Here is a 13,240-nt window from a genome sequence, read left to right as displayed (position 1 = left end):
AGGACACTTGTAACTTGCCTGTTCTGTTAACAGTTTGAATGGAGCGGTCTACTTCCGCAGGAATGTCTGGAGCGAATGCTGCGAAGTGATTCCTTCACCCCAGGAATTAATTCAAAATCACAATGGCTTATGTCTGTCTAATTTTGAGAGTTTTGTCACAAAGTGAACAAAATTTTTATAAAAAAATTTCCAAAGTCGAGAGCAATGAAACGAGACAGAGCTGCTCCTAACGTCAGAGGTTAGTCGGGCCTTGCTTCTCCATCTTCCCGATATCTCTCTCACAAAACCATATTCCACTTTCTAAGACATCACTACTATTCACCAGACTACAAGTAAAATCAAGCTCGTCATTTCAAATTTTTTCGGAGGGGGGGGGGGGGAGAGGCAGAGGTCCAGTTAGGGCCTGACTATCTAAACGTGAGGCCTAAGGCCCACAATAATTTGGAGGCCCCCTGAAGGCTATTATTTTTAAAATGTGTGTATTTTGTGTATATTTGTAATGCTATGCATAATTCTTTAAGTAATTTGGGGCCCGTTAGGAAGAGGGGGCCCCAGGCCCAGGCCTAGTACGCCTGTGCGGTAATCAGGCCCTGCAATTTTATGATGGGATAATAACCTATGCAAATTTTATCGAAAAAAAAACACCCAATCACACACATAAACATTAATTTTCCGAAGGCAGAGGGAGGGGGCAATTGAACCCCTAAATGACGGGTCTAGGTAAAATGCTCGTTTCCAGTACAATTTGAAATTAAAGCACTTAATCTCAGAAAACCTGTTGTAAAAAAGGTCTCATAAGACAGTTTAACTCAATTTTTTCTCTCTTAAACAAAATAATGCAATGCAAAATAACCAAAAAAAAAAAAAAAAAATTTTTTTGCACTAATTCTTATATTAATCATTTATTTCCTTGTTGAAAGCCCCCCAAATTTTACTCCCACCTTTCCCTAACTTTGAAAATATGAGCAAAAAAGTACGTATTAAACTCCAACTCCTTAATCTTCTTCTTCTTCATCAGCACAACAGCCTGGTGCAGGCCAAGGCTTTCTCCGTCTGCTTCCTCCAGGCGGTACGACACGTTGCCAGGTTTCTCCACCTGTTCACTCCCAAAATTTTAAGGTCCTTCTCAACACTATCCAGCCACCTTGTTGCTGGTCTTCCCCTTCTCCTTGTACCCTCAATCCTTGAAAAAGTTAGCTTTTTAACCGGGTCCAGATCTGCACGCCTAAATACATGCCCCAGCCATCTGATTCTATTGGCTTTAATTACTCTTTAAGATGTTGGGTTGTCGGTATTTACGGTATACTTCAAAGTTATATAAACTTCTCCAAGTGTCATTTTCTTTTACTGCTCCAAAAATTACCCGAAGGATCTTTCTTTCAAAAATGAGAAGTCTATTTTCCTCTGTTTTATTAATTGCCCATGTCTCACTACCGTATAAAATGATCGGTCTTATGAGAGCTACTTATTGTCAATGCACCGGAGTTGAACAATGAGCTTTTAAAGATCATTAGTGATGTGTGGAACCAGGAGCAGATGCCCATTGAATGGGAAGAGGGTTCAATTTTCACCATCCATAAAAAAGGAGACAGGCTGGACTGTCGCAACTACCGTGGTATCACACTTCTGAATGTGGCTTTTAAGATTTTTTCGAACATTCTATTTCGTAGACTTCTTCCGTATGTTTCAAAAGTTGTAGGAAACTATCAATGTGGCTTCCTGGAGGGGAAGTCTACCATAGACCAAATTCACTCTATAAGACAAATCCTAGAAAAGACCAAGGAGTACGGAATTGATACCTACCATCTGTTCATTGACTTCAAGGCAGTATATGATTGTATCAACAGGAATAAATTGTTCGAGGCGATGTACGAATTCGGAATCCCTCCTCAGCTTATCAATCTTGTCAAAATGACTTTGCGAAGCGTAAAATGCAGAATTAAGACCATGTCCGAAGTATCGGAGGTCTTCTATACAGAGAGAGGCCTCAGACAAGGAGACTCTCTGTCTTGCATTTTGTTCAATTTAGCCCTTGAAAAGGTTATACGAGACTCAGGTATCAGCACTAGAGGCACAATCCTGCAGAGAACTATACAGATATTGGCATATGCGGACGATATCGACATCGTTGGGCGAAGAAAACAGGATGTGATCGAGGCATTTGTTGCCCTTGAGAGTGCTGCCAAGGAATTGGGCTTGACTGCAAACGAGGAAAAAACTAAGTTTTTGGTTGCGAGCACTAGAATACAAGATGTGCAGCCGCTTAATATTAGAAACTATACTTTTGAAGGAGTCACCCAGTTTAAATACTTGGGTGCACTTATTACCAGTAAGAATGAGTTTAAAGTTGAAATCGGAAATCGAATTTTGATGGCAAATAGATGTTATTTTGGCTTAAAGAGCCAATTAAAATCTAAGCTCCTTTCCATTAATACAAAAATAAACCTGTACAAATCCCTCATAAAACTCCTTAATAACTAAAATTATTAAATCACACAGATTTTCCAATAATCTTCTATTTTTGGCCTCCATGCCCTCCGTAACACATCATGCCATGAGCAGAAAATTTCCTGTGTAAGGCAAAGAAAAGAAAAAAAAAATGAAGAGAAAACGTTGTAGACAGTGCTGCAGTTGGAAAACAATGTTTGGAAGAACTCACCTTTTGGGTCTGGTGAAACTCGCAAAAAGAGAAGGTGATTTAAAACCAACTTACATTACATTTGCGTTCGTTATTTTATTACAAAAACAAATATTTCAGGGGATGGATTATAAATCATATTTTGGATCTACTCCTGAACAAAAGCGGGGGCGGAATATTTTAGTATAGTGGCATTGGTCAACTGTAGGTTGCAATGAAAACGTGTCGGGTAATCAAAAATTTCTTGAAAAAAATGAAGTTTTTGACGACTTTTAACGAGAGGGAAAGGGGGGGGGGATGAGAGAGCGGATGAGGATCGGGAAAGCTTTCTAATTTTTCAAAAATGGAAATGAAATATCCAAAAAATATCCTCAAGCACCCTTTCTCCGGAACAATTTTGACTTTGAGGTCCAAAAAACGCAATTATAAGAAGCCCTCTTTGTAAACGTTAGGGTATTGAATTCGGAACCTGTCCGCCAGAACTGTTTCGGAATTGAAAATCCAAAAACGAAATTTTAGGCGAGTTTTGTATGATGTGGAGGGAGAGAGGAATGGGGGTACTCTCAAGGAATTTTTTGGAAATTTAAGTCCCAAAAACAGAATTGCAAATTATCTTTGACGACAAGGAGAAATGATCGGAGAACCTTCTCCCGGTATTTCTTTTGAAGTTTAATCCCTAAAACGAAATTTTATATGGTCCTTAATTATGGTAAGAGGACAGTTGGCACTCTTCTCCGAAATTGTTTTTTTAATTATAAAAATCCTAAAAATCCATTTCTTATTTTTTTTTTTTTTTTGATGAAGTTAGGAGATGGGATGAGGTTCAGGACTCTTTACGGAATAGTCCCAAAATTAAGTCCTAAAAATGCAATTACAGGACATCTTTCAAGATAAGGGCTGGTGTTTAGAGAATCGCTCAGAGAAATTATTCGAAATTGAAGTTCCGAAAAAGGAATTTTAGATGATGTTAGAGAGAGGTGAATCCGGGACTGTTTCGTGGATTTTGTAGGGATGGAAGTCCCTAAACCAAAATGAAAGATAATCTTAGAGGATTTTGTGGGATCAGGTACTCTGGTTTTAGGGGAGGGGGCTGCTGCAAGTCAAGAGATATTTTCCTGGATTCGCCACTGCGCTCAAGTATTGATACTACTCTAAAATGCTGTTTTCCTCTATGTATTTTAATTTTTAAACTATGCAGTGATATATTTTTAAATGTAGGGATAATGTCGCGACCTCATAAGAAATGCTTGGGGACCGTGACCCACAGGTTGGGAATCCCTAGCGTGAAGTCACCCAACAGTGTTTCGGGTCCGGGTAAAAAGTGGAAAGCGCGCTCCTTTCGTCGCGTGCGCTGTTTGTCATGATGGTCCCGTTACTGGTCGTTTTCCTTCCCAATAGATACGACTCTGCAAGATAGCTTCATAAGAAACTGGTCCACAAGCACTTGATGCTGAGAACATGCAGATGTTGAATATTGGGCTAAAATGTTGAATGAGAGATGTGTTTTTGCTTTTCCAACACCAAGCAGCATATACTCTGTAAAAAAAAATAAAAAACTTTTTCTTTTTCCTTTTGAGGAGGCGCCCGGACTCCCTCTTGGGCCGGGTCCCGGGGATTTTGCCCCTATTGCCCCCCCCCCTCGGCAGCCATGACCAGAAAAGCACATGTTTCTAACTTTTCATTAGAATAAGTAATATATTAAAAAAACATTATCTGGAATCTTAGATCATGGAAATAGAGGTACGAATTATCGTTTATAGGGTTCAATCATTAGTCAGGCAAAAAATGATATTGATCTGGGTATCTTAATAAATCATGTATTGGAAAGGGTTGAAAGAAGGGTAACTAGACTAGTAAGGGGACTTTCAGATTTAGATTATGATACCAGACTTAATAGGCTTAATTTGTACAGCCTGGAGCAAAGGAGGATCAGAGGGGACATGATTCAGTTGTTTAAGTTTATCAAAATGAAAGATGTTAATGGATTAAATTTTTGCACGGAAAGCAGGACGAGAGGTCATTGTTTTAAGCTATTCAAATCTCAGGCTAACCTGGAAATAAGGAAAAACTACTACTTTAGTAGGGTTGTGGGCACTTGGAACAGCTTACTGGGCCATTGATCTTCATTGGGGACTAATAAATTGACTGGGACCAGCCTAACTGGGCCAAGAGCCTGTTGCTGGTTGTCACATTTGTATTTGTATTTTCAATATTAAATGCATGCTCTACAATTAAGTTAATGTTTATAATATCCAACTGATATGATTGAACACTAAATCAGAGAATTATCCAATAATAAAATTCCTATTATTTAGATTATGTGTTAATAAATACCCAAACATTCTTAATGAAAAATGTTTTTTAAATTTTTGATGACTTTGTATAAATAATAATATCATGCATTCTTTTCAACCAGTCTATCATTTAGAAATTTACTTTTTGTGAAGGATTCACCGATGTCACAAGTTTATAATGACAGATTAATGCATCTATTTAAAAAATTGTGAAGTAATGTACCCTATAACTCTTAAATAAAATATAATTTTAAAATAAATTACTTAAGAATGCCCATTAGCCACATATCTGCCTTTGTGTATATAAATAATATCACTATTGTTATAAGTTTCAAAGCTAAAAATATTTGAAGAAAGTTTAATGCAAAACATTTATATAGCTTCATTTTAAAACTTATAAGTTTTTTAATAAAATTATAAACTAAATATAATGTAACGTAACTTTCAATAGAATACACTGCTAATAAACGCTTTATTGATTGTTGAATGAATTCTGGCTCCAAGGGTTCAATACACACAAATTTTAAAATCAATATACATTTCTGTTATAATTTATCATAAGGTACAATTTTGAATTTAAAAGTCAACATCAAACTGTACAAGAAAATTCTCAACATAAATTGTTTCAGGCCGGAGCTGCCGAATCACAGTTCATGATTTGGCCAGGTCGAAGCTTCGTTCCATCTCTTATGGAAACTGTTCACATATGCCCCAAGATGTTGTGTTCAAAGTGCCCCATCATCTACCTTAAAACTAACTTACAAAAAAAAAAAGAGACTTCCTTACTTTTTAAACATTGTTATAAATTTACTTGAATGTTCGATAATGGTTTGCATTAGTTAAGTTTAGCTTAATTGTTAGTTTAAAAAATATGTTTTCATGAAAAAAACGACTGATAAAATGTTTACAACATTTGCTAAAAGAAAGATTTTGCCACTACAGAAACATAAAACAGCTCATTGCTTGAAAAATTTGGCCAAGAGGTGGAACTGGTACTGCCCTTATTTGAGAATTTTTCAAGATTTGTTTTTAGTTATCTTAGTAAAGTATTCCATGTTCAAAACTTGGACCCTCTTTCCCCTACATAATATTTTTGCACTTTAAAGTGAATTAATTACTTTTAATGGATCATAAAAACATTTTAAAACTATTATTTTTAAAAATTTCGATTAGAATCCCTTGAAGACCAGTACAAAAGAGTACATTTAACTCACTGGCTTAGAATTCAAGCATACATAACATTACAATTTGTTCATTGATTCTAGAGGCCAGCAGTGTGCATTTGCAATGTTAATAAGAGTGCTAGTTTTTTTTTTCTTTTTCCAATTTCTTGGGCCATTTGGGCCCTTTAAGGAGCCCCCCCCCCCTCGCATGGGGTCTGTGGGTACGCAGATCCAGGCCTGATCTACGATCTAACTAACAGCATTCCAACTTTTCTAGCAAGGGCAATCGCCTTTCCCTTGAGAGACTCAGCACCTGCAATTTTTCCGAATTGAAATCCTGCAACGCAAGTGCAGGCCATCTTTGATGACGTTAAGGAAAGGAATGAGGTTTAAATTTTCTTCCTGAAAACTTTTTGGAATTGACGTTTTAAAAAGGCAGTTTTAGACGATCTTTTGTGATGTTAGGAAAAAGAGTCTGGAGATGTTCCCTTGGACATTTTGCAAACTTAAGTCTTAATGACGCGGTTTTAGATATTTCAGATAGTGTTAGGGGAAATAACGGGTTCAGTGACTTTACCTAGACAATTTTTTGAAACTGAAGGTTTAAAAGTGCATATTTAGATGAACTTCAATGATGTTGGGGGGCAATTCCACGGTTTTGGACGTAAAAATTGCACGAAATTTACTTAAAAAAACCAACACATTTATTGATTAACAATTTTGAAACAGATCAAAATATTTTTTTAAATACTTACCAATGTATGTAGAATTGTTAAGTATAAAAAGAATTTCTAATAAAAAATTTTATCTTAAGGAAAAAATATTCAACTCGTGGTGTTGGACGTATGAGCTGAATCTGAAAAATGAGACTAGCAAAACAAAAATTTAAGGTTCAGGTCAATGGCTTAATCTGAAACAATGTAACTACTTTTGTGTCAAAGAGCATTGATGAAATATTAAAAACTCATAAATATTTTTTTAATTTTAGAGGTATTAAGGGTCAAAATAGGGAATTTGATTTTTTTATTGGTGTTGAACATAAAAACTTGGTGTCGGACGTAATATGTACAAAATTACCACGGTGTCGGACGTAAACAAGTGTTTAAAACCTATTTAAATTGCTTTTAATTTTGCTTTAAACTTTGAGTAATATGTTAATGACAATAAATGAGATGTTTAGATAATTACAACATTAAATATCAAATATTTTTCGTAAACGTTGATTATCACCCACATCTAATTGAGATAGATGGAAAAAAAATTCTTTCAAATATTTTCTTTTGTTTCGAAGATTTTATTTTCTTCTTTTAGTCATTAAAGTGCCCTTCTGTCTTATACATCACCGATACTTCAATCATTTCACCATTTAACTGGGGGATGCATCCTGGGTAATGTAGACTCATAGTTAACCGCAACCCAGTTATGTACTTTTAATTTGTGCAACAAATTCCATGCCTTCAAATTCATCTAATGCATCACTCTCAGATAATTCTTTAAATGGAATAACCATCTGAAGTGTTTTTGAGGAAGAAGTGTCTGAGATAGTAATTTCATGCAATGAAATTGCTTTGACTCAGTGCAGGCAGTGCATACTAAGGATTTTTTCAAATATCGGTGCAATGTTGCTGAATTATGCATTATCTCTTCTGATGATATGTGCACTTAATGTACACTTCTGATTACTGAAGAAATCACAGATGCATAATTCTTATGGCATACCGATCAACACTATTCCAGCTTTTCTAGTAGAATGGACCTCTGGTTGCAGTGGTGGTCTGATTTGTTGAGCCCCCCCCCCCCCCCTCTGTTTAAGCTTTTTCATTGCCACGCTTTTTTTTATCTTACCAACTATGCTGTCTATAGCTCCTTTCCCAGGGAACAATGCAAAGAAATTCCAGGTTAATTTTCGCTGAATTTCTGCTCAAATAAATGTAAATTTCGTTAATAGTAGGTATCTTTGATTAAATTATAAGCTGGGTCCATCTGAGAAAACTTGTATATTTTTTGTGCTTGGGTATTTGGTTTTAAGATATTCCAAAAGGTAACTTATGAATTTATGCATAGTGAGTTTAGTACAATCTAAAAAGTCAAAAATTATTGCAAAAGTTTGAGAGATTTCTTTGAAAATCTACGCATGGGATGTGAAGATAGTGGCTTGGGCATGTGCCCAGTTTGCCAGATTGGATTTCGTTTTGCTGTAAAATTGTCTCATTTTGAGATCTTTAAATTACAGAAAAAACTATTTCTTGCAAGTTCAAGGCTTCTAGAGGAAAAAAAAAACATTAAGTATCAAATTGGACCAGTTGTGATTAATCAACTTCCAGTTTCCTGGTTTAGAAAAAAAAGTCTTTAAGTAAGAATAACCATTAATAAAGATATTTTTAATGACTAAAGTATAAAGAAATATTATTATTGCTGTCCTCTAACCCTTCTATTTTAAATCAGAGAAATTCTGTAATCAGAACAAGACAATAATTTTTAAAATCTTGGTGTCGGACATAATTAACTTTTTACATCCGACACCATAAAATAACAGAAAACTATTTTTTTGAATTTTGTTCATATTGCATATTTTGAATAGTAACTGGTGTTCTGATCTGCAGGTAAAATGTTTTGTAAAATATTCCATCCTATTTTATTCAGCACAAACTTTTAGGCAATTTAGTGTTGGACTTAATTTTATCAAAGTGCCTATTCTAAATAAGCTTTTAAAGACAAAAATATTCTATTTAGATCTCATTTTTTACGCTACATTTGTTCGAAAGTGTTGTGGCAGGTATCTGAATCAATTGTAGTTTGAAAAAAATTGCAACTATAGTTTGAAATACTGATTCCAACAAGATATCAAAGAACCCATTACGGAAGCGTGTCGAAAATGCCTTTGTTCAAAGGCTTGTAACCCTTACAAACATAAACTTTTGTGGTAATTTTTATTATTTTCATATAATTCAACTCATAAGCTTCAAAATGATACCTAATTTGTGAGAAATAAAGGATTTTGAAAAATTCATTGTCAGTTCCCATTTCCGTGGAATTGCCCTAGGAGGAAGTAAAATTCCCTCGGTATTACTACAAAAGTGAAGTTTTAAAACGAAGATTCAAATCAACTCTTCTAAGAGAAATAGTTCGGGGGCCTCCTTATCAAGATCTCAATATTTCAGTTGTTATAAGAGAAAATACTGGTGCACCCTCCCACCTCCCACACACAAGCATGAACAAACCAGATACGTAGTAAGAGGAAAGTTTAAAAATCAACCGCCCCTCCTTGAAACATTTCTGGATCAGTCCTTGCTCACTTGTGCATTCACTTTCAGTTATTTTTTAAACTATGCAATGTTATCGGAAAATTGGGAATCACTTTGTATTTCCAAAAAAACATTTAAAAATCAGCAAATTTATTCGACTTCTTATAAGTTATATTGTTAAAAGTTCTTGGGAAATTAGTACTTAATTCACAGAACTCTATGGGGCCTGCAGTTGCCCCTTGCTCTAGGTCCCCCACGTGTGGTGCACGAACTGCACACCTGGACTAGGATCGGCCCTGCGGTTGAGCCCACTTTCATTTCATTTCATTTATATGCAAGATTGACATATGCACAAGAAAAACCATAATTTGGAAAAAGAACAAAAAGGCTAACTAACTATGAATACTCAGTTAAAATATTTAATGATTTTTACAGGAAAATTATATATATGTAAATCTACATGCATTACTGTCAAACACTGGATGGTCATAATTATGTCTATCTAACATTTTGGTACATTTGATATATTCACCAATACAAGCAATGTTTGAAAAAATAACCCACAACCTATTTTATATACTATGGTACTGTTACGATAGTAATACACAGAGACGCAATGACACATCAAGAGTTCACACAGAATATCTATTGCAAAATTAACGTATTATATAACCAGGGGTCTATGACATTGACTGCGCAAATGAAAGTTTTTGAGAGAGGCGGCCAATTTGAGAGGGTTTTTGATCCCATTTCAGGGTTTGTTTGGGTGAGTGCTACGTAGCATTAGAGGAAGTACACTATTGGTGGAGGGGGGAGAAGCAGGCCTGGATCTACGTACCCGCAGACCCCACAATGCAGGGGAGCCCACGCTACTAAAAGGGCTCATGGCCCTTAGTGGCATAGGGAATCCAGTACGCAGTTAAGAGCCCTGCTGATTCTTTGAAGGGGGCTCAAATGTTATAGATCTGGGCCTGGGGAGGAGGTGCTCTTGATACAAAGTGTCCCAACTTTAAGAATTAATTTCATAGGAACTCTATTAAAGCACTCCCTAATTCCCAAAAAAACGATGATAGAATTCAGGGAACTGTTAAAAAATTTAAGTATGAACTATAAATACTAAAAAACGGTAGGAAACGTCACTTCATTACGCATAAAAAAATGAATTTATGGTTACAACTGACAAGAAGTTTTTAAATTTGACATAAATAAAGATTTCGGACACTTTTGAAGAGTAATAACAAAATTCATAAACAAAGAAGAATAATAACATGGTAAAAAAGTTAAAAGGTGTGAATATAAAATAGAAATTAATACCTCGACTCATTGATCACCTTAAAAATTTTGAGGTCATGCAACAGAAGATAATTTTAATGAACAAAAAAAGTGATAGCATTGTTACATTAAAAAAAATTACTTACTTCCTGTCCAGTTTCCCTATTAATTGCGAGTTGTACTTTTCCATAAGTACCCTGACCTAACTTTCGCATAACATCAAATCTTTGCTTTAGCCGATGTTTTTTGTCATTTTTAAGAGGGGATGACACAAGGTCAGTACGTAAGTTTTCTTGCACAACCATGATCAATAGTGGTTTTATAATTTATCACAGGTGAGATTTTAAATTCCTTTTTTATTCAAAGCCGCGAAATCGGCTATCATATATTGTTTTCCAGGGAAAATATTGTGAGTTTTCGCAATTAATATCATCATTACACATCACATCGCACACATCTGTAAAGAATGCATTTTGACGCAGTTTCTGACGATTATCCATAGACTCCAATTACTAAACCGCAAAACAACAGCCCAAGATTAAATTTGGCTGCGTTTTCCAGTCTTGAACAATCACATCTTCCCACACGAAAAGACATTTGTAAACTCCAAGGTGTAAAGCTACCCTTTTCCCTCCGTGCAATTTTTGCCCTAGCAACCAAAGAAATTGCGTCACTATGTAGATGGCGCTTTATTTCCAATCCACGGGCATTTAAAAGCCACTGAGTTATTCAACAAACTGGAGTACTATAATCATACATTGGTGTGTAGGGTGGGGATTTCCTAAAGCATAAATCGTCAAGATGCGTTCAAACAAACGAAAAAAAAAAAAAAAAAAAAAAGAACAAATAACAAGAAATAGAGAGATTTAAATTAATGTACTGAAAACTCACCCCAGTAATTCTAAATATTACTAGAGTCATCAACCATATGGCTTGATCGGTAAGCCTGTTCGAACCCAACCTCAGTCATCAAAATGGATAGTCATACAGTTTAAGGAGTCCCGAATCACATCCCTTCCTTCTTAAGTCATTAATAAATCCGACATTTATATACCACCGTGGTAGAACCGCTTGCAGAAGAGGAACTTTTTTCCATTCGATATCGTGTGCTTCATAACGAACGTGGTAAATTTTCTAGCGGGTATTTTGAGTCAGATTTCAACGTTAACAATAGGGTTGTAATGTTAAAGAATAGAGTTTTATTTATTTCTTTTTAATCACTAGAATCTGAAGGGTGCCGAGGAATGACCCCCTCCCCTACGAACGAACCTTCGGTTTTAGGAGCGGAAAATTTCTGAAACTGCTTGGGTGTCAATAAAAAGCACCAGATTAGCCAAGTCAGTCTCCAAACTGCGTATCCACTAACCTCGCAACGGGGGGGAGGGGGGCACATGCTTAAGGGGATCAACAAATTGAAAAAAAAAAATCTAGCACTAAATCTCATTAACGTTAGAAATATGCACCGCTGGTCCCTGGAGAGGAGTACAGATTTTGTTGCAGGGGGGGGGGGGGGGGCAAAATTTATAGATCTGGGTCTGCCAGGAATAAGGCATCAAAAAGGGCAATAATCTTGTTAACTTATTTTATAGCAGTAAAAAGTAGTGCTTCAAATGTTTGTTTTAAAAATATTTTAATGAAAATTTAAACAGAACACTTTAATATCGTTAAGTTTATTCATAAATTGTTTGAACACAATGTGCAATGCATAATAGTGGCAACGGTTTAGGGCAGGGGGGCTGAAAGTGCTAAATCAAGAACCATCCACTTGCACCTGTCCAATCAGACATCTGCCTGGTTCGTACAAAATTGAAAAGATTTAATTCTTTGGCTCATTTCCTGAATCCTCCCACTGTGCCATATCCAAAACCCGAGTAAGTAATCGGGGGCTCTAGGTCAAACACTTTTTGGCCGCCCTTACAATTTTAGACATTGGTTGAAACATTTTCAGCCATTTGGAACTCCTTAAAAAGTAGAAGCCTATTCAGTAATCAGGGTCAAGCTCTAGAACTGGGAATAAGAATTAAATGACATTTAAAGGATTCGTTTTTCTTTAGACCTTTTTTTTAGAGGAAAAAATGAAAAAGATGTCCTCTGTAAATAGAAATCAAAGTTTATTAGCTTCAGAAATGAACGTTTGTCATGAAGTCGGTAGAAGCATAACTCTGTCTGTTATGAGTTTGTCGGCAGCCCCCTCTCCCCAGTCCATGCTCCAGATTTCTCTCTAGCTTAATGAACTATGAGAGGAATACGTAAAAACGAGAGACCCCCAAATCCATCGCTCAAAATAGAGATTTCAATTCTTTGGCTTCAAAAAAGTTTCCGGTTTGGGAACCCGAACGCTCTTTCCTAAACTCAAAGATTGACTTTTAGAAATTCCCGCAAAAGCTAAATCTTTAAAACCACCACACTGTTGATAAACAAACTTTAATCATGGAAATTTTATTTCCTTCCTGGCAGCTTGAGTTCTTTCCTTTTTACTAAATGTGTTAAAATTCAAACTAAATAAACTTCTTACCTTAACCGAGTAAAAAAATACCCTCCTCTTTGCTTCAAACATTTACAGGAGTCGATTTTCAACTAACAGCATTCAGCCCAAAGTGTAAAACATTCCAAGAAATTTCTCGTGTC

General features: G+C 35.8%; 1 protein-coding gene across 1 annotated transcript in view; it reads right to left on the bottom strand.

Moving 5' to 3' along the window:
* The window catches only part of LOC129229835 (probable serine/threonine-protein kinase nek3), a 124,121-nt gene extending 112,901 nt beyond the window's left edge, over positions 1-11,220 (bottom strand). The window contains exon 1 of the mRNA XM_054864209.1: positions 10,759-11,220. Coding sequence (XP_054720184.1) covers positions 10,759-10,917 — 159 coding nt within the window. The 5' untranslated portion in view covers positions 10,918-11,220. The remainder of the gene's footprint in view (positions 1-10,758) is intronic.
* Positions 11,221-13,240: the final 2,020 nt, after the last annotated feature.

This window comes from Uloborus diversus, chromosome 9, assembly GCF_026930045.1.
Source record: "Uloborus diversus isolate 005 chromosome 9, Udiv.v.3.1, whole genome shotgun sequence".
Lineage (NCBI taxonomy): Eukaryota > Metazoa > Arthropoda > Arachnida > Araneae > Uloboridae > Uloborus > Uloborus diversus.
The sequence above is the reverse complement of the archived record's forward strand: the minus strand, read 5'-3'. Positions and strand labels throughout refer to the sequence as shown.